The sequence below is a fragment of the Solanum verrucosum genome, unplaced genomic scaffold (genome assembly GCF_900185275.1).
Source record: "Solanum verrucosum unplaced genomic scaffold, falcon-dt-bn FXZP01000049.1, whole genome shotgun sequence".
NCBI lineage: Eukaryota > Viridiplantae > Streptophyta > Magnoliopsida > Solanales > Solanaceae > Solanum > Solanum verrucosum.
In genome coordinates this window covers 7,933,900-7,961,022 of record NW_026020221.1, presented here as the reverse complement: position 1 = coordinate 7,961,022, position 27,123 = coordinate 7,933,900, and the positions used below count along the sequence as shown (strand labels likewise).

The window sequence follows — 27,123 nt, the reverse complement described above, 5'->3', positions numbered from 1 at the left end:
ACGTCTTTAAGCTAGACATACCTTGAAAAAAGAAACCCAAAAGCAGATATAATTGAATTTAAGGGCTAGACATACCGATATATATATATATAATAGAGGCCTATTGCCCCTAATTACCAGCACAAGTGCATTAATCACTTAACTTACATTCTTTTTCCCCCTACTTTTAGATAGACCATAGATGAGTTCAAGTGCATACATATTTAAAGTCATAAGATTAACAGATAATATGATATATTTGACATAATTTTAATTTAAGATCACAAAATTAAAAAGTCTTCTTTATTTTTGTTAACTTTATGCTAAGTTAAAATTGTTTTGTACCTACTTATAATATCAATGTAGCGATATTTTGACTGAACATAAAGTTTAAAAATTTTGAGGAGCAAATATATTTTCTCAAATTTGTAAAAGTATATGTGTCATTTTTTTTAATAAAAAATATATTCATTTTAAATTACAAAATTAATAGATATATTTAGAGAAAATACATAAAGTCCACCCTGAACTAATACTCTTTTTGTACAGAGACACTTAAACTTTGCGGGAATCCTAACACCCCCTAAACAATTTGAAAGTAATAACATTGTCTCATTTTTCGATTAAACCCAGTTATGAAAAAATGTGTGATTTTCACGCCTCAATCTCAAATTGCCATGTGTTAAATGTCATAAATTATAAAATTAAATATGAAAAAAAAAATTATTTATTATAAATAAAGGGAAAAATACCCCCTCCACCATCTCCAACACCTCTCCATTCCTTCCCTACCTTCTTCATCAAATATAAAAAAAGACAATTAACTTCAATCAGAAATGGTAAATAAAAATCAATTTATTGTTTTTATGCTATTATCATTGTAATTTTAGGAAAACAATCATCATTTTATTCTATTCCTCTATTCTTGGAACTATACAAATACTTCTATTAGAACCAAGAGGCCTTTCACCTCAGATGGTTGAAGCAACCATGCTCACCATCATTAAGCTGCCATTATCGCCGTAAAATGTTTTTTCGTCAGATAAAATAGTGACTAACAATGACCTTCTTTCTCTTCATTTTTTCTTTTCACTTTTGTTATCTTTTCATCATCTCCGTCAATAATATCAAATATCGACGATGATAAATTGTACCATCACAATGACGAAGAAGATAGGAGAAGCAAATGATGAGTCCAGTATTGAGGATGACTTAACGGAGTACTTGTCTTGTGACAGTGAATCGAACTTCGAGAAATACTACAGTGCTAACTCGGCCATAGACACTCCAACAAGCTTCCATAGTTGTTAATGGTGTTTGAGTTGATTTGGGGAAGATGGATCTTTATTTTTAAAAAAGAATTCAATTTGAAATACCACATGGCTTTTTTATATTGGTTAGAGGCTGTTTTTTAAACTACTCACGCGCTCTTGCAATGTGAGAACGTAGCAGGTGCGAAAATAAGTGAAAATGACGTATTAAGCTTGGTTGAAAGTAGTTTAGTGGGGTAACAGGACCTTCGCAAAGTTCAAGTGTATTTTTACAAAACATGTGATAATTATGTATTTTCTCATATATTTATGCATTTTTCACTTAGATTTATAATAGTTTATGGGCCTTGTATAGTACCCAATTATTCTTCTTCTTTTAATGGCTATGAACTTCAGACTTGAGATATGCCTATTTCAGATATTTAGATCTGAATGGTTAATGACTTGTTAATTAGAATAGTAGCTCACTTATGTCCATTTTAAATTAATAACCCTATTTTCTAGGGTTTCTTACGTAATTGTACAGGTGACAAAAAGTTTTTACAACAAAAATGGTTGTATGTATATATATAATGTATATGTCTGTATCAATATTTTATAAATAGTTATGTTATGTAAGTATAAGTAGTTATGTAATGTATCAGTATTGTATAAATAGTGTATAATCATGAACATATGGCGTATAACTATATATCAGAGATGTATATACATTCATATACAATATTTACTTACACATTGAGATTAAATTTTAATGCTTGCTCGAGGATGATGTGAGATGGTGATATTTGGGCAAAAATAAGTATATTTAGCTATTATTTTTCTCACACGTTAATAATTTTAGTTATTTTTTTTAATATTGATTATATTACGTTATGTTTAATATTATATTTTAATGTGTATAGGAATAAAGTTATATGTAGATGAAAGATTTGAAACACAATTTAATAAAAAGTGGAAAGAATGTACACATACAGTAATGCATCAATTATTTATAATAAATTAGTGAGATTAACTGACATAAAGAAAGCAAAATAAAGGAGAAGTTAAGAGATAAATATATAATCGACATTAATCAATAAATATAGTTATACAAATTATATGTCGTTTGCACAATTCTATCTCCAAACACGTAGCTTCAAATTTCTTCTATACAATCTTAACCAATGATATATAGTTCATTTTTTGTACTCTACATCTACTTGAAGAGTTCAATGTAGAAAAAAACATTGACATTTCATCAAATAATTGATTTGTACTATATACATATATAATCAAATAAAATGAAAATAATCACACAAGTTCAGAGTTTGTATTCAGAGTTCTTCATAAATTATTTCCACATTTTCAGTGTTTAATTAGGTGTAAGGATCCTCCTATTTAGGTGTCATAGGTGTTCACACGGTACGATGGATTGAATTGTAACAATAATAAAACGTGCTATATAAATCTAATTGGAAGGCTTTCATGAAATAACACTTGCACCCAAAAAAAAAAAAACAGTAAAAACTAATTTCATCATTGTGAGTTGCCTAATTTGAAGTCTATGAATTAAATAAGTGAGGAGTTCTATCTTGATATAGAAGATAAGTTTAGTGTATACAACTCAATTCCCATTTATATCATCTAAAATTTATTTCTTTATTCTTAAAAATGTCATTTTTCTTTCTATTTAAAATAAAAAGCATGCAAATTTTGATCATTTTTTAATATTGAAAGACATCGATTCTTTTACCTATAAATTTTTTCTTTTCGTATATTTACTCATAGAGATGTTAGTTTAATGGATTCGAAGGTGAATCAAATTTTAATATTATAAAAAAAAAATAACTCTTTCATTGGAGGTTAATTTCCCTTGATTGAATTTTTTTTGGTAACTGACATTTCTATTAATCACCAAATTTGTTCTTTACATATCCATAGCAATACTATCACAGACTGCTCTCTCAAACTGTAAAAAAAAACTCATAAAAGTGGCAAGCCTAAAGCCTAACTAAAATTTAAGCTGCTGGATTTTTGTCTTAACTAGAGAGCTGGCTCGAACATTACAAATGTAGACGATCCCTTGATTGAATTAATATTTCATACAAGAAACTAAAATCAAGAAGTCTTTGAAAAACTTTTGTTAATGTTCAAACATATCAAAATTTGGGTTTACTAGATGAAAATATATTAACTAATTTTTGTAATTTATTACATAGAAAATTGATCAATTAGGTAAAATTATTTTCTTTGGCAAAGAAAAAAAAAACTCATTTAGATATCCCCACACCCCCCAAATTTTAAGAAATTTCAAAAAGCTTTTTTTAAAAGTTGATCAAACAATTCGTGCATCTTAATTAAAATAAAAAATAATATATATATATATATCTGAATCTAGAATCGCTGATGTGGCACGGCCAACATTTGTAATTGTCTATTTTTTCCTTTTTTATTTTGAATTATTTCTGATTTTTTCCTTAAAAAATTAGTACATAAATGAGTATTGAATAATAGATGAAATGATAAAACGGACAATTATGCTTAATTATTCTTTGCCGATTTCTATTCCTAACCTTAATGTTACTTTCTCTTCTCATGTCTTTTGATATTCCAAGTATGGAAGAGTATCCATATAAATTTGAGCACAATTGGATATACATTTTTCATAATCATCCATTTTTCATTATATTTTTCAAAAAGACTTGGGTGAATATTAATGCTATAATTTCTTCTAATATTATTTTTTTTGTTGCAGATTTATCCTTCAATAATTTTGTCACTCTCATAAATAATTCTCATGGTAAGCAAATATATATATTTTATATTTTTCTGATTTAAAGTTTATATGAAATTTTAGATATACATTTTTCATAATCATCCATTTTTGTGATTTGAAAGAATACAATATTTCATGTTGGAAGGAAGAATTTAAGGGGAAAAGGAAGAGATGAGGCAGAACAGAAATGAAAAAGGAAAAATCAAAGTTGACAGAATAGAAAATCCGATGTTGAAGGAATCGAAATCAGTGGTGACGTTATTAACTTTTTTCCACTTTTTTGTGTTTTACTAATTCCTTTAGTCCTTTATTTTTCTACATTTTTAATTAGTTAATGTTCTCAACTATAATAAGATATATAATCCCCTAAATATGAATCAAATATAATTTTGTAATTCAGTATCAATATTGATACTATTTGATACTCTTCTAATCCTATTAAATCATCAACACACTCACTTGCCATTTCAAAACGTAAAAACACCAATAATATGGACTTGAAATAACTAGACATTTGTTGAATATTACACATGTACCATGGATAAGAATGTTGATCGGATTTTTTTTTCTATTGTGATGACAATCGAAATAGTGAATTGCAGTAGAGCGTGACTAAGTGATCAATGGAGTCTCATGAGAATCAAAACACTTACAAATATTATATTCTGAAGTTACAAATAATTTGATATATTTTGTAACTTTTTTCGATCTTCTTCAACTTTTTTCATTGTTAACATAAAATGATGAGGTATTTTAGAGAGAAAATTGATTATGGAAGATTTCCCATCAAATTAGAAGGAGATAAATAAAAATAAATGATAATTAGAAGTAATGAATATATAAAGACTATAGTGATGGTAGAAAATGGAAAATGAAAAAATAATAAAGAGGAATAAGGAAAAGAAAAAGGAAAGAAAGATTTCATGTAATATAATTAAATTTTCAGTTTAATTTCTAATTAATAATGCATTTCATTTATTCCATATATATATTGAAGAATCATTGCCGCTGATTTCTTCTTCCGTCGTCTTATCTTCTTTGTTTTTGTCAATTTTATCTTATCTATGAAATCTGGAAAAAAAATTAAAATATTTTATTTATTTGTCTTCATCATTACTATACTTTATTGTTTTTTTTTTAATCTTTCCTTATCATTATTACAATTTATTACTTTTTATTAAATTCTTTTTCCCACCTTCTATTTTTATAATTTTCTAAAAAGAAAAATCAACTTTGCTCCTTATTAACATAATTTAATATTGTACCTTCTATTTCTATTATTTATATATATATATATATATTATATCTCCTTCTTTTTATTACCATAAATATGTTCTTCCAATTGATTTTTCTCTTAAAAAATATATAAAATAATCTATATATCTATATAAAGCTGGATAATAAAAGTGTGATGTGACACCTCTCTTTGGCCAAAATTACCATTTGTTTTTTTTGTCAATTTTTTAAATCTCAAAAATCTGCTAAAAGAAGGAAAAAAAATATTTAAAATAACTTATTTATCTCTCCTCATCATTATTCACTACAATTTATTATTTTCATCTCTCATCACTATTATTATAATTTATTGTTTTTCCTTAAACTCTTCATTTTACCTTTTATGTCTATAATAATTTTCTATATAAAAAAAACATTTTTCCTACTACCATATACGATTTTTTTAATAAACTTTTATCTCAATCAATCTCATTTAATGTATTGTCATAAAAAAAAAAATCAGAAAATTAATCTTCTTTTTTATCTTTTTATAATTTCATTTACTAATACTATTAATTAATTTTCCTAAAACCTTTCCTCTTCCTTCTCACATATTTCTTTCATTCATTAAAATTAAAACACTTCTTAAATTTTGATAAATTTCAATCACCTTTTTATTAATTTAGTTTATATATATATATATATAAATCTGGATAATAAAAGTGTGACGTGACACCTCTCTTTGGCCAGGATTGCCATTTATATTTTTTGAATTTTTTAAATCTCAAAAATCTGCTAAAAGAAGGAAAAAATATTTAAAATAACTTATTTATCTTTCCTCATCCTTATTCACTATAATTTATTACTTTTGATCTCGCATCACTATTATTATAATTTATTGCTTTTCCTTAAATTCTTCATTTTACCTTTTAATGTCTATAATTATTATTATATTATTTATTCTTTTTTATTTTCTGTTTTTATTTTATTGTAATTTAAACCTTTTGAAGACTTCATGTATTTCAACATAATATTTTAATATGAATCAAGATTTTAGAATATGTAGTTCCTCACTTAGTTTCTTTTGAATGTAGGAACTTGAGTTTCCTTGTGATAAAAATGAAGGAAAGTGGTGTGCTATATTTTTCAAGGAAGCCAATGTTTAAAGGGGTACTCGTAACCTTTTTTTTTGTTTCTTTATATTATTTATGCTTTTTTATTAATTTTTTTTTTGTTTATTGTGATTTTAACTCTTTGAAGACTTCACGTATGGTATAAGAAAGATATAAAAGAATCAAAATTTAGTTGAAGAAACACTCAAGAGTAATAGGTGACAAACAATATAGTTTGAGGGATGAAAAATAAGGGAATATATATATATATATTAAATTTTGTGGGATTTTACTACCTCCCTCAATAACTTTTAAACTGATAAAGAGTGTATTTATTAACATAAAGAGTGTATTCATTATCTTAAAGTGGGTGAGAAACTTAAAATAATGATTATAATTTTATTCTTATGAATATTTTATTATGAAGTATATTTTCTTAATGTTTTTTGTTCTTTTATTTCTTTCTTTTTCTTTTTTTTCTTCTTCAAAAATTTGTTTTCGTCGGAACTTTGCCACTTTCTGTGTCATCATCTTTTGCCATAATTCTACCCTCTTTTTTTGTTTTTTTACATCTATTATTTTAATTCTCTTCAACTCGAAAATCTTGTTTAAATATTTTTTTACATTTTAAATATTTTTATAATTTTATTAGATTTCAAGATGATTAAAAAGTATTATCATTTAGTGTTTTTATATGAATTTCAAACAAGATCTTTTCAATTTTAAGAATCTCATTGATTTTTTTCAAAATTATCATATTTAATTGTAAAGTTACTTATATAAAAAATTAACTGATAATATCTTCAAAATTTTGAATTTTCTTAAAAAATAATTAATCTTGGCTATATTAACAACTAAACAAAGTCTATTTTTTTTTTAATTTCATTGAGAAAAGGAAAGTTGGAAGAAGAAGAAAAAGAAGGGGGGGGGGGGGGGGGGGGATAATACATATACAAACACAAATAGTACATTGTATTTGTACAATTTGTGTTTATATATATAGAGAGAGAATGGCAAAAGAGAACTGAGCATGGGAAGATTTGTATTAGTATAATTATAAGTGTATAGGACAAAGATATGTATTTATATTTGTATTGTATATACAGTCTCTCTCACTTTATACAAACACAAACACAATTTATACATGTGTTTGTATAAAAGTGAAAGAGGCGAGGGAGAGAATTGAGAGTGGCGAGTGAGATTCAGGGGAGAGGCGAGAATGACAATGTGTTTGCTACGAATTAGAATTAAATGAAACTATAGTTATAGCATTTATTTTGAATTAATAGTTTGCTATAATACACAATTTTTCCTTATTTTCATGACTAGTTAAGAGCAACCCGTGTTAAACACGGGCCCAATAATCCTATGCTACACATTTGGAAAAATTATCAAACTACACATCCTTTTTTACCCTATTACTATGATTCTCTGCCCTTCCAAAAAATTACAAAACTCTCACTTTTCCGGATACATCACTATGAATAGCCACCCCAAGATTATTTTTTTTCCTTTTTTACGCCTAAAATCACTCTATGGTATCACCAATTATCTCTCTCACTCTATTTTTGAATTTCAAATCTTTTCTCTTTCTGATTTATCAATTGCAAGTCATTGAAGATGTAGTCCTTCTTGTTCATCCATTTTTTATTCTTTCCACTTCATCAGGTATCAATTTTTTTTTTGGCTTTTTCATCTAAAAATTTAGTCGAAAAAGGATGCATCTTCAACTTCAAAATCGATTGTGGAAAAAACACCCAAAAATGGGGGAAAAGGTCAAGTTGTTGGTGGCTCTGGTAAGGGCTTTGGGTCAAGATCCATGGGTGACGCCATTGTTGAAAGTGAAAAAAGCTACGAAAGTTGATACAAAGTAAAAGAGAAAGTGTAGAAGGATTTCTTCATCATTTTTTTTTCTTTCAGTAGATCAGATTGTTGACTTTTTTCTGATTTTTTGTTGATCATATTTTTTCAAGACATATGAGTTCAATTTTTTAATGCATCTAGCTAGTCGTTTTTGTTTCTTAAATTAATGTATAATGCATTCATTTCAACATTATGATACATTACAATTTTAACAAGAGTTGTTGGTGGCTCCAGTAAGGGCTTTGGGTTAAGATCCATGGTGTATTTTCTCTTATTGAAACACAAATCAGTATGTATCATTTTCATAGTTATGTATTGGATACACAACTATTACAAATTTCGTTATTTTTTACTATCAATACATACACCCAGCCTTATTCAACTAGTAGAAGACTATTTGTCAAATATAACTGTTGATACATAAACACATATATTTTATAACAAAATTAGTTTGTATCATATTCACAGTTATGTATATGACACATAACTTTGTTATGTATATTATTATATATCAGATATTGTGATGTATCACATGTTGTTAAGTATCTGCAACACTGTTTTATAAATAAATCAATGTATATCATTTCATAGTTTTTTTATATGACACATAACTATATAAAATTGTCGATTTTTTTTTATTCTATTATGATTTGGGAGAGATTTGAGAAAAGAAAATTTGAATTGCTTGGAGCTATTATTTTTTGGAGAGATTGACATCATTTTAATTTGCATACTTTGGAGAACTGACATTTAATTTTATATTTAATTTCCTTTTTAATCTCAATAAATTAAACTAGTTGTATAATGTATCAAATGTGATGTATCCGAAGAATGTGATGTATCCAGATGACAACAATTTTAGGGGATTTTTTTAAATTGAAAAAGAGTAGGAATAGAATATAATTTGCTCCTTACACAATGGGAATCCTAAAAATTTTACTAAACATTTATGAGAATTTTTTTATTATAATATTTTTATGGTTTGCTATATATATTTAATAATATAATTAAATATTCAGTTATTTGACTAATTATTTTTATATCATTTATTCAGTTAATTGAATTTATTTTACTCTATTAAAAATTGTTTACATAAAAAGGATTATATTATTTTATTTTTATAAAACAAATTAATTTTATTAAGAGTTTATTTTGTTTAAAATAATTTTAAGATGTTAATTATTGTAATTTATAATTTTTACGTAGTTTTCAAATAATATATATTACTCTCTTCGTCCCAATTTATGTGGCATATAAAGAATTACAAAAATCAATCATTTTTATATGTCTTTTAAATATTTTAAGTTGTTAATTATTATAATTTATAGTACTTTTTATGTAATTTTAAAAGAATATATGTTATTTTCTATGTATGACTTTTACACATTTAAAGTTGTTAACTATTCTAATTTATAATACTTTTTACGTAATTTTTAAATATATAACATGCTAAAAAGAGAAATAAGATAAACAAATTAAAATGCTGAAGGTTCAAAATAAATTATCAATGATATGTAAATGAACCACAAAACTGTAAAAAAAAAGTGGTTGGCATAGTATTTAGCGGCAAAGAGCAAAAAAAATTGCAGACAATTTAATTGTTGTTCTTTACGTGTTATTTTTTAATTAGAGAAGCACATATTTAACGGTTGAGATAGAAGCAGCTAAAATGATGATACATACGTGTTGTGTGATTATCCACACTTATATATTAGTAATAGATTTGCACCCCCAACCTTTTTATTTTGTTGAAAAACAATGAAACATATTCTTAAGAAATCACGAGAACAAAATATTAATATACATATAATTAAAAATTATAATTTTTTAAAACTTTCCTCATAGTTATCCGAAACAACTCTCCTTGCAAGATGAATAATAATATGTGAATAAACCTAATTTTCAAAATCATAACCTTTGGAAAAATTTGTGAATGAAGCAAATGTGTAGAAATTTTAAAGAACCTGATTTAGATGCACAGAACAATCAAATGAAGTAGCAAGGAGTTGGATACTCAATTACTCCTTGATACCATTAGAGTATATATATACTTTGATGCCATCAGGGAGGAACATACAGTGTAGTGAAAAACTGTCCAATTATTGTTTGATACCATCAGACTCTATATATACTCTGATGGTATGAAGGATGAAAAAGTCGTGGTTCAGTGAATAGAACAAGCAGGCAATCGGATAAATAGTTTGAGTCATGACTCCAATCAGAATAAATATATTGAATTAGGTCCAATTTAGATAAATATTTTACCGAATGAGTTCAATTTATATAGTTTCTCCCTTTTTATCTATATTTTTTTTTTAAAAACAGCACTAAAAAAAGATATCAAGCAAATAACCATGTCATATGATATAACTTCTGATAGTTTTTTTATACTCTCTAAGAAAAGAAGGCACAATTACTGAATGCATTTAGAATTTTGATGAAGACATTTTAGATAGTTACTTCCTTCAATCAAACATTGAAATTAAAGAACTAACACATAAATAATTTAGTAAGTTTTTCTTATAAATGTTAAATCAAGAAATATGATGTTAAATTTTGTTCTCATTTCAAAATTGAGGTGGAGTCAATAGGAGAAACATGATACACACTCACACTCACACTTAGATGCAACTAATCATTTCAACTTCAAATAGTAGAAACATGATACACACTATTATTGACTCATGATAAACACACCTCAATTAATAAGAATCACTCCTCTTTCCCTCTTTATTATTGTAGTTTGATTAATTGATTTGTAGTACTATCACATTATTTTTATAAATTTTGTATAATAAAAAAATCAATTAGACTTGAATTAATTATTTTACTTGTGATCTCAATCTTATAAATATTTGGTTAACCTAGTAAATAAATTTTAGATTGAATAACATCACTATGAGTTTGTTTTGTTGCCAAATTAAGAGCTAGTTTTTTGGCTAAAAACATCCTTAAACTATACCCTCAACTTAAACTACATCCTTAAATTATTTTTCTTAACAAAAAACATACTCCAAGTATTTAAAACTTAACAACTTTCATCCCTTTATTAAAATTTGTCAAAAAATTAGTGAATTCCACACAAAACATATGAAATTCATATTATTCTCATAAAAAAAAAGAATCTATAATTTTATTACTTGTTGGAAAAAGCTTCCAAAAATTAATTATTTTTTTGAGACCCTTGTTTGCTCTTTAAAAAAAAAACAAACTTAGGACGGTGTGAGTTTACGAGGAGACATGATCTACTCTTCTCCTTTACCAACTGAATGGAGTTGGAGCTTAATTTTACATCATTTTCACCTTACAAAGTCAAAATGTTGTTAGACCAATAATTTTTTGGGACAAACTGATAGTTGGGGTAATCAAGATTCAGCTAATTTTGATCTCTAGTACTCGAGTTTCGTTTTCCATAATTAGAAGTAAAAGTCTCCGATCGACACCACTTTTTGCAGATTCAATGAGAAGAAAACATTTCAACGGATAATTTTTTGATATCAAATCAAATGAAAAGTAAATAAAACAAAATTGTTAATTAAAAGGAAGACAATGCAAAACGTTGTTGATAAAAAAAATTCACAATATTTTATTTTAGATGTATGTAGAATGAACAAAATTGGTTTATTGAGGGCGATTTAGGGAGTTTTGTTGAGAGTAGTGTGAACTGAACATGTTTTTGTGAAGAATTTGTTAATTTTTGACAAATTTTAACAAAAGGATGTAAGTTGTCAAATTTTAAATAATTGAGGGATGTTTTCTATTAAGAAAAATAATTTGAGGAGGTATTTTAAGTTGGGGATATAGTTTAAAAGTAATAATTATCAACAAAAAATTATCTTTAAATTTAAAAAGTATAAATTACTTTTTAATTGCAGATTATCATAAAAACGTGGTGCACTGGAGCGAATTGTTTTTTTCTTAATCAATAGTCTTAATTTCGAGCTCTGGTATAAGAAAATTCTTGGTGGGGTTCGTTTCCCCTAATATACCTTTCACAATAAGAATCTGAGTTAATCCAACTCTAATACGAGTACCGAATATTGAACGAAAAATTAAATTACAAAAAGAATGAAAACATTTTCATTTATTTATTGTCTCTATTGCACCAGATGATTTATGGTTATATATAATATTATATATTATTTATTTCAAAATTATTTTTTGTCATACAATTGTAGTATAATTAGATTTAGAGGGTAGAGTAAATGTCCTTTACATATTTTAGGCGGAAAAGTATGTTTATTCCGAATTGAAAAGCTTTTATTTTACCATAGATTTTGAAATAAATTTTTTAGATTTTTTATATTTAAATTAAAAAATGTGGTTTTTGAAAATTTGAATTAGTATTTGGATGTGAATGTCACTTAGAAAGAAAATATAAAGTCCAGTTAGAGAAAGTTTCAAATATCGTCAAACACTGTCACGCTCCAACTTATTGGGCCATGCGACACTCCCTCTAACACCTAGATAAACATTAAGACCATGGAAGTAAGCAAAATTCAATTTATCACGTTGTTTTAAATACAAAATGACTTTTAATTCTTATAACAATAAAATGTCCCTGAAAATACACAAAATCCTCCTTAGAACTAATCTAAACAGGTACAAGAGCCTCTAAGAGAATGCAATATCTGAAAACAATAATACACAACTCCAACAGAAAGAGACGTAAAAATTATCAGAGATCGTCGTCGTCTTCACTTAAGAAACCTCACTAATACTGCAACCAGACTATGCCAAGTGGCATAACAAGAGTAGTACATAACAAATAACACGTAATGATAGGCATCATCTATCGACTCGAATCCACCATATAATATCATGTAAATAATCAAAGGAAACGAGAAACTTGAAAATATAATTATAATTTCAATCATTCAATCACCACCCCTACTATCTTGTAATACTACCTTTGAATTCTTACATTCCAACTCAAGTCAACCCACCTCATTTCCGCTATCAACTCCACCATCTAGACCATTCCACCCTCCTATCTCATCATAGCCTAACCCTTTTATCACATAAAGATTTTTCAAAACTACTCACTCTACCAACTTTAGCACTCCCCTATTATTTCCATTCATGAATCCAAATCTACCACTAACTTTGTTAACCGGTCTACTATCACCAATTAGGCTCTCGTGCCAACAATAACCGGTCTACAATTTTTTCAAGTAGTTTGGACTATCCAGGATCCCTAAAATATCACCTATGGTGTTTAAAATACAATCCAAGTCTTCACATAAACCTCTTCAAACATTTAAACACAAAATTTTCAGCATTCATGGATCAACATGTAGGAAATATATTACGAAGTGTAAAATTCGATTCACTCATAGAACGAACACATATGAAAAATCAAACATGTACCACTTGTGGTATCCGATTCGATCGATATTGAACCAATATCAGACGTGATCTCCAGATCAATTGATAAATATTTCACATCAGATATGGTATTCAAGTCAATCGATAATATGTACCACACGTAATATCCGAGTCAATCAAGAGATATCAAGTACTAGACGTGGTATTCGAGCCAATCAATAATATGCACCAGACGTCGTATAACCTGAGCCAATCGAGAGATATTTAGTACTAGATGTGGTACACAAACCAATTAATAATATGTACCATGTGTGGTACCCGAGCTCGAGTCAACCGAGTATCACATAACACACAATCACAATGAGTACAATCACATTTGTAAAACACAATAAACTAGGACAAGTTCATTGCATGAGATCGTCAACAAGATATCATTTCAGTTTAATCCTTCTCATCTCCCTAATAACCACGTATTGTACAAGTAATACTAGCAAAATCGTTGACATATACATACAATGTAAACGGGAAATAAAATCAACCATCACCTACCCGAAACGAGTCTTCTTATACAATTTTCAACTCAGAGTCTAGTTACTCATAGGTTACCAATCCTAGGTTAATACCTAATAATTTTCATAACGTCAAGGTGAAACAATCTTGGTGTTCACAAGAACCCTTCAACACTTAAACACAAAGTTCTTGCCATGGATCAACATGTAACAATTATATTATGAAGAGTAAAACCTAATTCACTCATAGAACAAACATGCAGGTAAACAATCAAACATGTAACAGGCATGATATCCAGCCAATTGTTATATAATATATATTAGGAGTGGTATCCGAGCCAATCGATAGATATGCTATAATTGATGTGGTACCTGAACCAATCGATAATATGTACCAAGTGTGATACCCGAGCCCAGTGGCGGAGGGAGGATTTTCATCAAGGGTGTTCAAAAAAAAATTAATCATGTAAATAATATCCACAAATAAGTGGGTCGAATCAGATATAAATGGGTCGGATAAAAAAAATTAATTTAGAGCACGTATATCTAAAAACTTAAATAGATCATTACAATTGTACTCTACGAGGTTTCATATCTTGAAATGTCTTAATTATAGCATCATTAGGAATACTATCAAATACATCTTTTTCTACAAAAGGCACCAAACAACCACTAAAAAAATCATCACTCATTTGACTTCGCAAGTCATTCTCGATAAACTTCATTGCCGAAAAAGCTCTTTCAACGGATGCAGTGGCAACTGGTAGAAGTAGAACAAGTTTCACTAAGCGGAACACTAGAGGATAATTTGGATATTTTTTCATTTGGACTAATCTTTTGGAAAGATCACAAAGTCCATTTAGATCAGAGAACCTTTCATCAACATCATAAACATCAACAATGTAACTTGCAAGTTGATTCTCAAGAGTATTCATATTAAATTCATCAAAATCATCTGGATATAATTGAGCCATCCTCATTATTTTTTTGTTGTCAAAACTTGAAAACGAGTTAATTGGAATCAAACAAGCAATTCCATGGAGCAAATCAGTAGCTACCTCATTAAAACGAGCATTAAGCTCTTAAAGTTGTCAATCAATAATATTGCAAAACACTTCAACACGGTAATGATGTAAGACTGTATAGTGAGCAAGCCTTCGCCATGATCTTAAAGAGCTAACATATGGCTCCTCAAAGTTAGATATCAAAATTTCATGTTTGGTACAAAATATATATACCTTAGCAATTAGAGAATTTCATTCATCATCCCTCAATACTTGCAACCTTTTCTTTGCTACTTCAACAAGTAGCATGACATTTGCAACATCTTGCTCCTTTCTTTGTAAGCATTTATTGAGCTCATTTGTGATTGCTAATACATCTCTCATCAAATGCAATATGAACGCAACCTCAAATGTTCGACAAGATTCAAGATGTCCCGTTGCCTTGACTCTTTCGTCCATACTTCGTGCATCAAGAGCAAGTAATTCAAGAACTTCAAGAATAGAACCAAAGATAAGAATAAAATTGTTAAAGGATTTATAATGAGATCCCCAACGAGTATCACAAGCTCTTGAAAGATCAAATTGTTAATTCAAGTCCCTACCAGTTGTCAGTTCACCCATATCTAATGCATCTTGAATTGCTATTTTTTGAGAATCTCGTAAGTCATCCATACGCTTAAAAGAAGATCCCAATACATTAAAAATATTTGAGACCAATACTACAAGTTTTTCCACTTCAACACACTTTTTAGAGACCCCAACAAGAGTTAGTTGAAGTTGATGAGCAAAATAATGTATAGAATGAGCCGATCTACTTTCTTGCCTAATCAACATTTTAAGTCCATTGACCTCACCTTGCATATTGTTTTCCCCGTCGTAACATTGTCCACACACACTTGATGGACTCAAAGAATGTTGAGCAAGTAAATTAACAATTACCTTTTTCAGGGATAATGTACTAGTCTTGAATATGAATAATGTCAATAAGTCGCTCCATCACAAATCCCAGTCTATCAACATATCGTAATACAAGCCATTTGCTCCTTGAGTGAAACATCAAAAGATTCATCAACTAGTAAGGCAAAGTAGTCACTATTTAGTTCCTTGAGAATAACTTTAATTGTTTCTATCTTGCATGCAGTCACAATATCTTTTTGAATTATTGGAGAAGTCATTTGATCATTTTGAGGGGCATGTTCAAGTACATAATCACGATTTTTATCACACTTTTTTGCATACCATGAGAGAATCTGAAGAAAATTACCCCTACTAAGTGATGATTTAGATTCATCATGACCTCGAAATGCGAGTCCTTGAGTTATGAGAAGTCTTACTACATCAACCGAAACACTTAAGCGGATATAATATTCATGTTTAATTTGATTAGATTGCCTCTCAAAGGCATATTGAATAGACTGTTGTTGTCGTAGTAAATCTTGACATTTCCTTTTTGATCGATTATGTGGGCTATTCGGTAGACCAATATGCTTGCCAAGACCACTCTTTTTATTTCAATTCTTAAATTCTGTACATGAAAATACTTCACCTCCACCTTGATTAATGTTATGATCTTTAAATAGATAGCAATACAAACAATAGGTTGCATCTTTGCTAACACTATACTCCAACCAATCATGATATACATCATCAAACCATTCATGATTAAAGTGACGCATTGCTCCAGAAATATTTGTTTGAGGGTACTCATGAACCTCCAAGCGAGGTTGACAAATATCATTCACAAGGTATGCTCTTCTAATAACATCACGATGATTTGGATGATAATTCAATATTGTAGTTCTTTCACTGGGATCAAACTTTAAAGTACTCAAATCAGATTCTTGAGAAGAATGTGATGGTACTTCTGAATGATTGACATTTTCTTCTTTGTTAGATTGACTATGACTATGAGAGGCTAAACTTGATTTCGATACTGGGGTAAAATACTTCTTCATTGAATATTAAGACTGAATTGTAAAGTAAAAGTTTAGTTAGAATTTAAGAGAATTAAACACACAATAAGAACTATTAAAAAAAAGCACACACAAAATAAGGACAAAAACCAAAAAGCTTAAGCAATGGTTATTTGATTATTAAATTATATTTCTCTATCTCTCCAATTTTAGATTAAGAAAATATATAAAATTAGCCAAACAAAAAAAATTGAAACTTCAATGATATCAATAAATCAGCCAACTAAAAGAAAGCATATCAAGAGATAACGAAATAAGGTATAAAGAAATCTAGTAAGGAAAAAGGGAACCAAAAACTTATCGAAGTAGTTATTAATGGAGATGAAAGAAACGATTGCGGATAGACTTCAATTTTTCAATAACGGCCAATCCAACAGAAGCAGCAAACAACAACGACAAGTAGCAGCCAGCAGCGACAAGAAGCAACCAGCAGCGTTCACGGCAGCAAGGAAGAGACAATGAAAAAATAAAACGTGGAAAAATCCTAAAAGAAGAAAAGAGTTTTTTAATATTTGACTTTGTAATTAGGGATTAAACTAATAAATCCTAAATTTCCTATCAGGGTTTTAATTTTTTGGAACTAAAGTCGTTTTCTGATTCCATTATTATTTTAAAAAATAAAATAAAATGCCTGAAATATAAAAGCTGATAAAAAATTGCCTCTGTCCAGATTCAAACACGCGACCTCGCGTGCAACAACGCAAATTCTTGAACCCCCAACGCCACTGAGCTATGCCTTTGGTATATGTTCAGGGGGTTCAATATTATACATATACACATAAATTAAAAATTTAATCATATATATAGTGTAATTTTTTGACGATGGGAGTTCGGATGAACCCCCTTGGTTCAACGTAAATCCGCCCCTGCCCGAGCCAATCGATAATGTGTGTTAAATATCGTACCCGAGCTAACCTAGAGATATCTTATAATAAGCATGGTATCTGAGCCCCAATCGATAATATGTACCAAGCATGGTACCCAAGCCAACCAAGAATCACACATCACATAATCACAATCACACTTGTAAAACACTAACAAATATTACAAGTTCATTGCATGAGATTGACAATAAGATAACATTTCAATTTCATCCTTTTTCATTTCCCTAACAACATGTTGTACAAGTGATACTACCGAAATAATTAATATGCACACATAACGTAAATGAGAAACAAATTCAACCATCACCTACTTGAGAAGACTCTTCCTATACAATTTTAAGCTCATAGACCCATAGGTTACCATCCCTAGGATAACATCAAATAACTTTCATAAGGTCATCATTCACTAATCAAGTACCATGCAATCCTAACCAACAATTAATAAATGCATTTATTCGCTTAGACTCTGTGCTTGAGGCCTATGTATGAAATTTCTCCTTAAATTTACAATGCATTAAGCAATCAGAAATAGATTTAACTACTCAGTTAAGCCTAGCCAATTTGGACCTCAAGAAATTGTTGAAGAAATCTGAACACAAACTTCTAATTTTGTGGAGGTGAATCTCAATAAATCTCAACCCCTTTTGCGTTGTAATCCTCCATTTCCACTGTTCCCAAGCTTGGAGCACCCTAGAAGGGTTTTTGGAGTAACCCTTATCTTTTTTCAACTGAACAATAAGAGTAAAATAATAAAGCCCGTGTTTTCTAGGATTCTCTCGTCAGCCCGCTACAACAACCATGCAATTACTACGCAGCGGTGCCATAAAGAAAAAATGTTTGTTGTGATGGAATGATGTGAGCTCGGATCAAATTCAAATTTTAAAATTTTTGTCATATCATCTCGAATTTAATTTGCAACGTATTTAAAAAAAATAATCAAAATTCTATGCAATTGTCTTTTGATTAACAATGAAATATGTAGTTACAAACACTAAAACTACATGACTCGGACTTGATTGAAGAGTTGCTCAAAGAAGAAAAATGCACATGTCACTCAAATCTAATCAAAGACATTTTAAAAAATAGTATTTAAATATTGATTCATGACATATGATTACTAACTAAATGACTTGAATTTGATTGAAGAGTTGCCCAAAAAGTAAAATGCACATTTAGTTCAAGTCTAATCAAATTTAATGATTAAATAGATTTTAAAAGAAAAATCTTTAAAATATGATCAAATTTAACTATCAAACATATTTTAAAAGATAAGTCAGTCTAATTCATACGTATGGTTACTTATCAAATAACTCATATTTGCTTGAATAGTTGCTCAAAGAAGAAAAATGCACATACCGTTCAAATTTAATTGTCATATTTTTAAAAAAAAAACTGATCAAATTTAATGATCGAGTGTATTTTAGAAAATAAGTTAAAATCTGGTTCATAACCAATAATCACTAAGTAAATGACTCAAATTTGATTGAAGAGTTGCTCAAACAATTAAAATGCACACATCAAACTAAATGATCAAACAAATTTTGAAAAAGTAAGTCTTTAAAATCTAATAAATTTTGTACTCAAAATTATTTTAAGAATAAGTCTTATAATCACTAATCAAACTCGAATTTAATTGAAAAATTGCTCAAAAAAATAAAATGAACACGTTATTCAAATATGATCAAATTTAACGATCAATCAAATTTTAAAAGATTAATATTTAAAATTTGAACAAATTTAATAATTAAATATATCTTTAAAAATTATTTTAAGAATAAGTCTCATAATCACTAACCAAACTCGAATTGAATTGAAAAAATTGCTCAAAAAAATAAACTGCACACATTATTAAAATATGATAAAATTTAACGACGAATCCAATTTTAAAAGATTAATCTTTAAAATTTGAACAAATTTAATAATTAAATATATTGTAAAAATAAAATATAAAATTTGAATCACTAACTAAATAACTCGAATTTAATTGAAAAGTTAACGCCCAAAAAGTAAAATACACACACGCCATAAATGTGGCTGCACATGTTTGTGTCATCCCATCTTACAAAACGTGTCAAAGTGAAACTTCTCCTTTTCCTCATTAAATAAAATCCCTTTTATTCTCTTTTTAAATAAATACTCTCACAGAAAAGGCATGCCGACTGTTTCTCATACAAATAATATAATTTAAATTAAAAATAATAAAAATAAGTTAAAAACTTTTATGACTTAAACCTTGTTTGATTTAATTTATGTGGTTTTAAGTACTTTTACAACTTTTAAATAATTATAAAAAATCATAAATTAGTATTATATGTCACAAGTGTTATGCTTATAAGTCACGAGTTATAAGTCCATTGAGACACACTCTTAATACAAGCCCAACCATGGTTATCTATTTAACTCTTTAAAAACCTAAAACCATAGTTTATACAACATGCAGTTTGGATTTAGAAGAAACATCCCCTTAATGCCCTCTTCTCCAATCTCCTATCTTCCCTCTTTTCTTTTGCAAAGATAAAAAAAAAAAAAAATGATGTTTGAGCAAATTTGAATTTTTTAGTTTGAGGATTTCTCAAATTCCTCATAAGGGTGATAAGAGTTTTTGCTTGCTCTACTGCTTCTTGAACTGCAAAAACTGGTTTGTTTTTCTCTTTTATGTTCATTTTTTTATATTCAAGTTCATATAATTTCTGGGTATTTTGTCTTTATATAGTTAATGGTTACTTGGGGTTTCAAGATTTTGAGATCTGAATGTGGGGTTGTTGAATTTTGGATATTTAAAGAAGAAAGATTGAATCTTTTTTGAGGGGTGAGATAGGTTTTGTTTTGGATTTGATTAAAAAAGATTGTTTGTTTGTTTTTTGAAATTTATTGTGGGGTTTATATCAAATTGGAGGAGAGTTGGAAGTTTTTAGCATCTGGGGTTTTGTTAGAAATGACTATGTTGTGGAGTGATGAGGATAAGACTATGGTGGCAGCTGTATTAGGAACAAAAGCTTTTGATTACTTGATGTCTAGTTTAGTTTCTGCTGAATGTTCTTTAATGGCAATGGGGAGTGATGAGAATTTGCAGAATAAGCTGTCAGATCTTGTGGAACGTCCGAATGCAAGTAATTTTAGTTGGAATTACGCCATTTTTTGGCAGATTTCGCGGTCTAAGTTGGGGGAGTTGGTGTTAGGATGGGGAGATGGTTGTTGTAGGGAAGCTAGGGAAGGAGAGGAATCTGAACTTACTAGGATTCTTAATCTACGCCTCGCTGATGAGGCTCAACAAAGGATGAGGAAAAGGGTTCTTCAGAAGTTGCATATGTTTTTTGGTGGAACAGATGAAGATAACTATGTGTTTGGATTGGATAAAGTCACCGATACTGAAATGTTCTTTCTTGCTTCAATGTACTTTTCGTTTCCTCGAGGGCAAGGTGGTCCGGGGAAGTGTTTTAGTGCTGGTAAACATGTGTGGTTATCGGATATTATGAGGTCGTCTGTAGATTATTGTTCCAGATCTTTTCTGATGAAGTCTGCTGGTATGCAAACAGTTGTTTTGATCCCAACTGATATAGGGGTAGTGGAATTGGGATCTGTACGAACTATACCAGAAAGTTTGGAGCTTGTACATTCAATAAAATCTTGCTTCTCGTCGTTTTTGGCACAAGTTAGGGCTAAGCAAGCGGCATCTGTAGCAGATGTAACTGAGAAAAAAAATGGAAACAATTCTATGTTTCCCAGCTCTTTTCCTTTTGAGCAGTCAAAGGGAAATCCTAAGATTTTTGGGCAGAATTTAAAATCTGGTTCTACCGAGTTTAGGGAAAAACTTGCTGTCAGGAAACCGGTGGATAGGCCACTGGAAATGTACAGAAATGGAAACAGGGCTCCCATCATAAATACACAAAATGGTGTACACCCCGTAGCATGGGCTTCATTTGGTAATGTGAAGCCAGGGAACTCCGTGGAGCTCTATAGTCCTCAGGCACCACCAAACAACTTACGAGAGTTTGTCAATGGTGGAAGGGAAGAGCTCCGGTTAAATAGCCTCCAGCATCAAAAGCCTGGTAGAATGCAAATAGATTTCACCAACTCAAGACCCGTTGTTTCTCCAGTGCCCACTGTTGAATCCGAGCATTCAGATGTTGAAGTTTCATGTAAGGAAAACCATGCAGGACCAGCTGATGAAAGGAGGCCTCGAAAGCGTGGAAGAAAACCAGCCAATGGAAGGGAAGAGCCCCTCAATCATGTAGAAGCTGAGAGGCAACGGAGGGAAAAGCTGAACCAGCGGTTCTATGCATTACGAGCTGTTGTTCCAAATATTTCCAAAATGGACAAAGCTTCCCTCTTAGGAGATGCCATTGCTCACATCACTGACATGCAGAAGAAGATTAGGGACGCGGAATATGAGCTGGAAAGGCTAGGAAGCACCTCTGTGGAAGCAGCTGATATCAACATTGAAGCTGCCAGTGATGAAGTCATTGTAAGAGCTAGATGCCCACTGGGAACCCATCCTGTAGCAAAAGTCGTTGAAGCGTTCAAAGAGGTACAGGTCAGCGTTGTTGAGTCAAAACTTGCCGTGGGGAATGATACAGTATATCATACATTTGTGGTCAAGTCCAATGGATCCGAACAGCTAACGAAGGAAAAGCTAATGGCTGCATTTTCTGGTGAATCAAACTCTCTCTAGACATACTCATCGATCCGTAGGATAACAAAGGCAATATCATTTTAGTCTACATTCCATTTCTTTGTTTCTGCAAAGGTTTTGGTATACAACAGTTCAGTCTAGGAATAGAGAAAATAACTAGCTATTGACAAAGTAGCGGTAATTCTTTCCTATATCTGTTTATAGTATACATGTTTGTCAAAAGAAAGCTAGATGAATCGCTTTGTAAGCTTAAATCTCTTTTGCTTATGCTAGTTTTTTCATATTGTTACTTGGTGTTATTAGTGTTCTTGAGTTACTTCTCTAGAATCTTAAGTCCAGGTTTTTTGTAAGTCTAGCATGAAGCTAATCAAGTAACATGTTATGTTGCTTCACTCTTCAAAAATATCGACAGTTGCATGTCAAATCTTTCAAAAGTTGGTGCATTTTTTTTTGGAGGATTTGACACGAGTGTGACAACTTGTTTTGAGAGTTTGAGCGACATTCATGTGCCTAGAGATCTTGAACCTAATCTTATATCCTTTTAGAGAAATGTTGGTTATTATGGTCTTATGATTCTTGATGATATTAAAAGAATGGTAGTATTGAAACTTGCTTGAACACAAATCCCTTTGGTATTCTACTCTCATTTGTCAAAGTCTTGGCGGATATTTTGTTAGTTTTGGCTCACCATTAGAAAAAAAAAAAAAAATTTAGGGTGGAAAAGTAAGTGGCATGTAAATGGTTTTTCATTAAACATGCCAAAAACATGTGAAAGTGTGGGTGGTGGAAGTTGGATTTTTTTTTTATAGTTTTTTCAACGAGGAAAAAGTGAAAAAGTAATTTCATAAACGTTTAGAATATGACCATAATTAGTATAGGTTTGTCATTTATAGCCATCTTTAATTATTAAACTACTACTGTTTGTGTGCGTTTTTCAAACTTTTTCTTGTGAGTTTTCTTTTAATGGCACATTTAAGAGCACTATAAGGCGGCTGGTTAAAAATATTTTCTTTCGGAAATCAATAGGGAAAACAAGATTCAAAAGTGATATTTCAAGTTTATTGTCTTCTCATCACCCACTTAACGTCCTTAACCTTCACCCCTTAACCATCCTAATCCGTAATCCCCACTTTCTATCACATCCCACTTTCATAGTGTTTTCTGAATTCTGTATAAATGCTCTTGGATACTGTTCATTTTCTTAGTTATCAAATACTAAAAATATAACTATATGAACTCTACTTTTTTTTTCAAGAAAAAAAAAAATCTATTAAAACATTTTCCTTTGTATCATACACACCCTTAAGGGTCGTTTGGTTAGGAACAATGTTAAAGGATGACAAAAGTCCCACATCGGTGGTTAATGAGATGGGTGGACTCCTTATAAGGCTTGGGCAATCCTCCTCCCTTTGAGCTAGCTTTTGGGGTGTGAGTTAGGCCTAAGACCTAATTTAACAAACAAGTTATTTCGGAATAAGTTATTTCATCATGTATATGTGATAAATCACTATAGCAAAAATGGTGAGACAATTAAATAATCCAAGGAGCCAAGGACTACCTAACACCTCCAATCAAATGTGAGATAAAATAATCTTGCATTTTATTCAGATTATTATACGTCCTTATATCTCACACTAAACGACTACTTAGAGTAAAAAAAAAATCTCTTAAATAATGTCTAGAAAGCATGGACATAAATCTATTTGAAAGAAAGGCAGATCTTCTAAAATCTAAATACCATGCATGCAATAATACAAAAAATAGAAAAACAAAGAAAAAGATTCATGTGAGTTTCTTCTTCTAGTGCTATATTCATTCAGATTCCTAATTAGACATCAGTACAATAGCTATATACCTAATCGAAGAAAGCAACAGATTAGAAGGAAAATAATGGAGTTCTCATTTGATGAGATAGAGAGTGGGGTCATGGGGGTAAGGACTACTTTGTTCATAAATTAACTATATTTTACTAAGGAATTAGAAAAGGTTAATTGGATATTAATGGTAATTAGTATTTGTATTGACTTGTTTTCAAGGCGGAGTTTTGAGGTAATGATAAAATTGTCTCTATGTGACCTACATATAAGAGATTTGAGAAGAATTTCAGGCACTATATTCAAACTTGTGTTAGGATAGGATGCCTAAATTACACTCTAGAATGCATGCTGGTTCGAGCAGTGAAATCAGTTGTTAATGTTTGTGCAAAATATAGTCGGTTTAAATCATACTCTTTGGGATGTGATTTTTGCTAGGAACATGGGGTTGATACTTGTATTAAAATAGCCTATCTAAATTATACTCTTTGAAATGCAATCCTTATTCGAGTAATGTGTAAACATGGAATACTTTGTGCATCGGGAGCGGACAATTATGTCTTTCATGCTATTCCAATATGTTAGGTTATCAATCTGCTTTTTCCCATAAAGTTTGTTGAGGTATTTCTTAACATTTAGGATAAAAAAGTTCAAAAAAAAAAACATGTGGCAGTGATCAAAGGCCTTTTTTAAAAGGATAAGCTACAACTCATTGCTATATAATTTTGTATAGAAAATTGTTCCCAAAAACTATTCTTTATTTAACGAGTATTTTTTGAAAAAAATAATTTTGTTTGCAACAAATAAAACAAAAAACATTTCTAAAAAAAATTCTTCACAACTCATTCAAACGCTCAGAAAAAAAAATAGTTAACATCAAAATTTCACATCTAGCTAGAAAATATTAGTGTTTTTTTTTATATTAAAGTATATGATCAGTTTATCTAAAAATTTAAATTGTTAAATAAATAGATTATTATTACTATACTATATCCTGACATTTTTAATAATATAGCACTCACTAGTCACTATCATAAGCAAAATGGGTAGCTTGTATTAATGGTAGACTATAGATTAATAGGGATTTTGTAAACTTATAAGTTCATCATAAAATAATTTATATTTCTAAAATTTAATATTATATATCTAGCTAATTTAAAACTAAAAAAAGTAACTTGAAAAGATAATTTATTTGATGTTCAATCAATTTGAAATTCATTTTTTTGCACTAACTCGTCTCTTATAATTAGTTTCAGGACGTGCAAGTTATTTTATAGAAATATATTTATTGATATTTCTTTTTATCAAATATTTTAATTGCTTATTTTCATTTTTAATTCTTCTATCCAAACGTGTATTATGTTAAATCAGCCTCCACACTCTAAAATTACTGAGATACTTATCAATTGACTATTCAATTTTGCCATATAAAAATATAATTCCTATTTTTTTCTTTCCTAATCAGTTTAATTAAAATATCTAAAAAAAATAATCACTAGACATTTGAAAAATTTAACATTTTTTTCCGTAGTGACAATGCATTGAGTGATGGCGCGCAGTTGACTATTCAAGTTTCACAATACACAATTGATTATTCAAGGCAAAGCTATAAATAACTACCATAGTTTCTTTTTATTTTTTATTTTTTGGGGATCAACATCAATAAAGTACTAATTTTTCATCCAACAATATAACTTTAATATGTATTTTTTTTTCTAATTTTTTAATTTACATCCAATAGTAATTTCGTCCAAAGCAATTGATTTAGAGATCATGATCTAAATTAAACATCAAGGATTTTATTTTTTTATGTATGTCAATAGGAATTTGGCAGAATTGATTTATTTGTTTTGTATCAATATAGGTTTCATTTGGTTGCATGTTGTCCTTAAGAATATGTTTTTTTCCTCACGCAACGTTCGATACTTATAATAGATCTCAAGTGTAATTCAAATTCAAAAGTTAGTTTAAGAAATCAGAATAATTCAAATCATATTAAAAAGATCGCTCATCTCTTATAGGAATGATATATGTTGGACTCTTCACGCATATTGTACGGTGACTTGATTATATCAGGTTTCACGTCAAAGTCTCACGGTAAATTTAATCTTTATAAAAGTAATTTATATTCAGAGCTCAAATTTGAAATCTATAATTAAAGATGAATGAATACTTATTATTTTATCGTAACTCTAGTTACTATATCAAAAATAATTTATAGCGGCAATTAATTAACGGCAATATCTTAATTGCCGCTAAATATGTATTTTTAGCGGCAATTAGTACTCTTGTATATGTCCCTAAAGCCTTTAGGACATTAGATCTAATGAAAATTAACTAATGTTGATAAAGACTTTAACACTCTTTATTAAATTAATATGTCTATTTTTTACCGCTAAAAATTATTTATGTTGTCAACGTACACCTATTTCGTGTAAAACGTTTTACATTCAATGATTATGTCATTTCCTGAGCCTACATCCTGGGCATGGACTGGCACTCGAGAACCATTGTTGGCCCCAAGCGAACCCTGGCCTGACTTACTTACTCAGCGGAAGACTTAAGCATAAGAAAGAGAATCCAAATACAAGATAACTCAACAGTCTCAAAACTAAACTCAAAATGTTTCAGAAATCAACATTTAACTTAGCCAAAGGGGCAACTCAAATCTAAACATAAGCCAATAACAAGATAATGACGAATGAACTAACAACTGATTAACTATCTATGAAGCCTATAAACAACTGAGATGGATGTCGGGACAAGACCCACGACATCCTAAT

At 29.4% G+C, this 27,123-nt stretch overlaps 2 protein-coding genes across 2 annotated transcripts; one reads left to right on the top strand and one right to left on the bottom strand.

Moving 5' to 3' along the window:
* Window positions 1–14,598: 14,598 nt before the first annotated feature.
* Window positions 14,599–15,708, bottom strand: LOC125831481 (uncharacterized). Its single transcript, XM_049510662.1, has 3 exons — window positions 15,639–15,708; window positions 15,310–15,527; window positions 14,599–15,111 (listed from the first exon to the last, which is right to left on the bottom strand). Exons 1-3 carry the CDS (start codon window positions 15,706–15,708, stop codon window positions 14,599–14,601), a joined length of 801 nt encoding a protein of 266 aa, XP_049366619.1.
* A 5,070-nt stretch (window positions 15,709–20,778) lies between these two features.
* On the top strand, window positions 20,779–22,815 carry LOC125831697 (transcription factor MTB2). Its single transcript, XM_049510882.1, has one exon. The coding sequence runs from the start codon at window positions 20,829–20,831 to the stop codon at window positions 22,563–22,565; it is 1,737 nt and encodes a 578-aa protein (XP_049366839.1). The 5' UTR covers window positions 20,779–20,828; the 3' UTR covers window positions 22,566–22,815.
* The last annotated feature ends 4,308 nt before the right edge of the window (window positions 22,816–27,123 follow it).

What these genes read in the sequence shown, in the direction of transcription:
- LOC125831481 (XM_049510662.1), bottom strand. Translation starts at nt 15,708, where the DNA reads ATGGATGACTTACGAGATTCTCAAAAAATAGCAATTCAAGATGCATTA. An exon ending in TATGGGTGAACTGACAACTG is followed by an intron (nt 15,528 to 15,638) that starts GTAGGGACTTGA and finishes CTATTCTTGAAG; the next exon opens with TTCTTGAATTACTTGCTCTT. An exon ending in TAGCAAAGAAAAGGTTGCAA is followed by an intron (nt 15,112 to 15,309) that starts GTATTGAGGGAT and finishes CAACTTTAAGAG; the next exon opens with CTTAATGCTCGTTTTAATGA.
- LOC125831697 (XM_049510882.1), top strand. Translation starts at nt 20,829, where the DNA reads ATGACTATGTTGTGGAGTGATGAGGATAAGACTATGGTGGCAGCTGTA.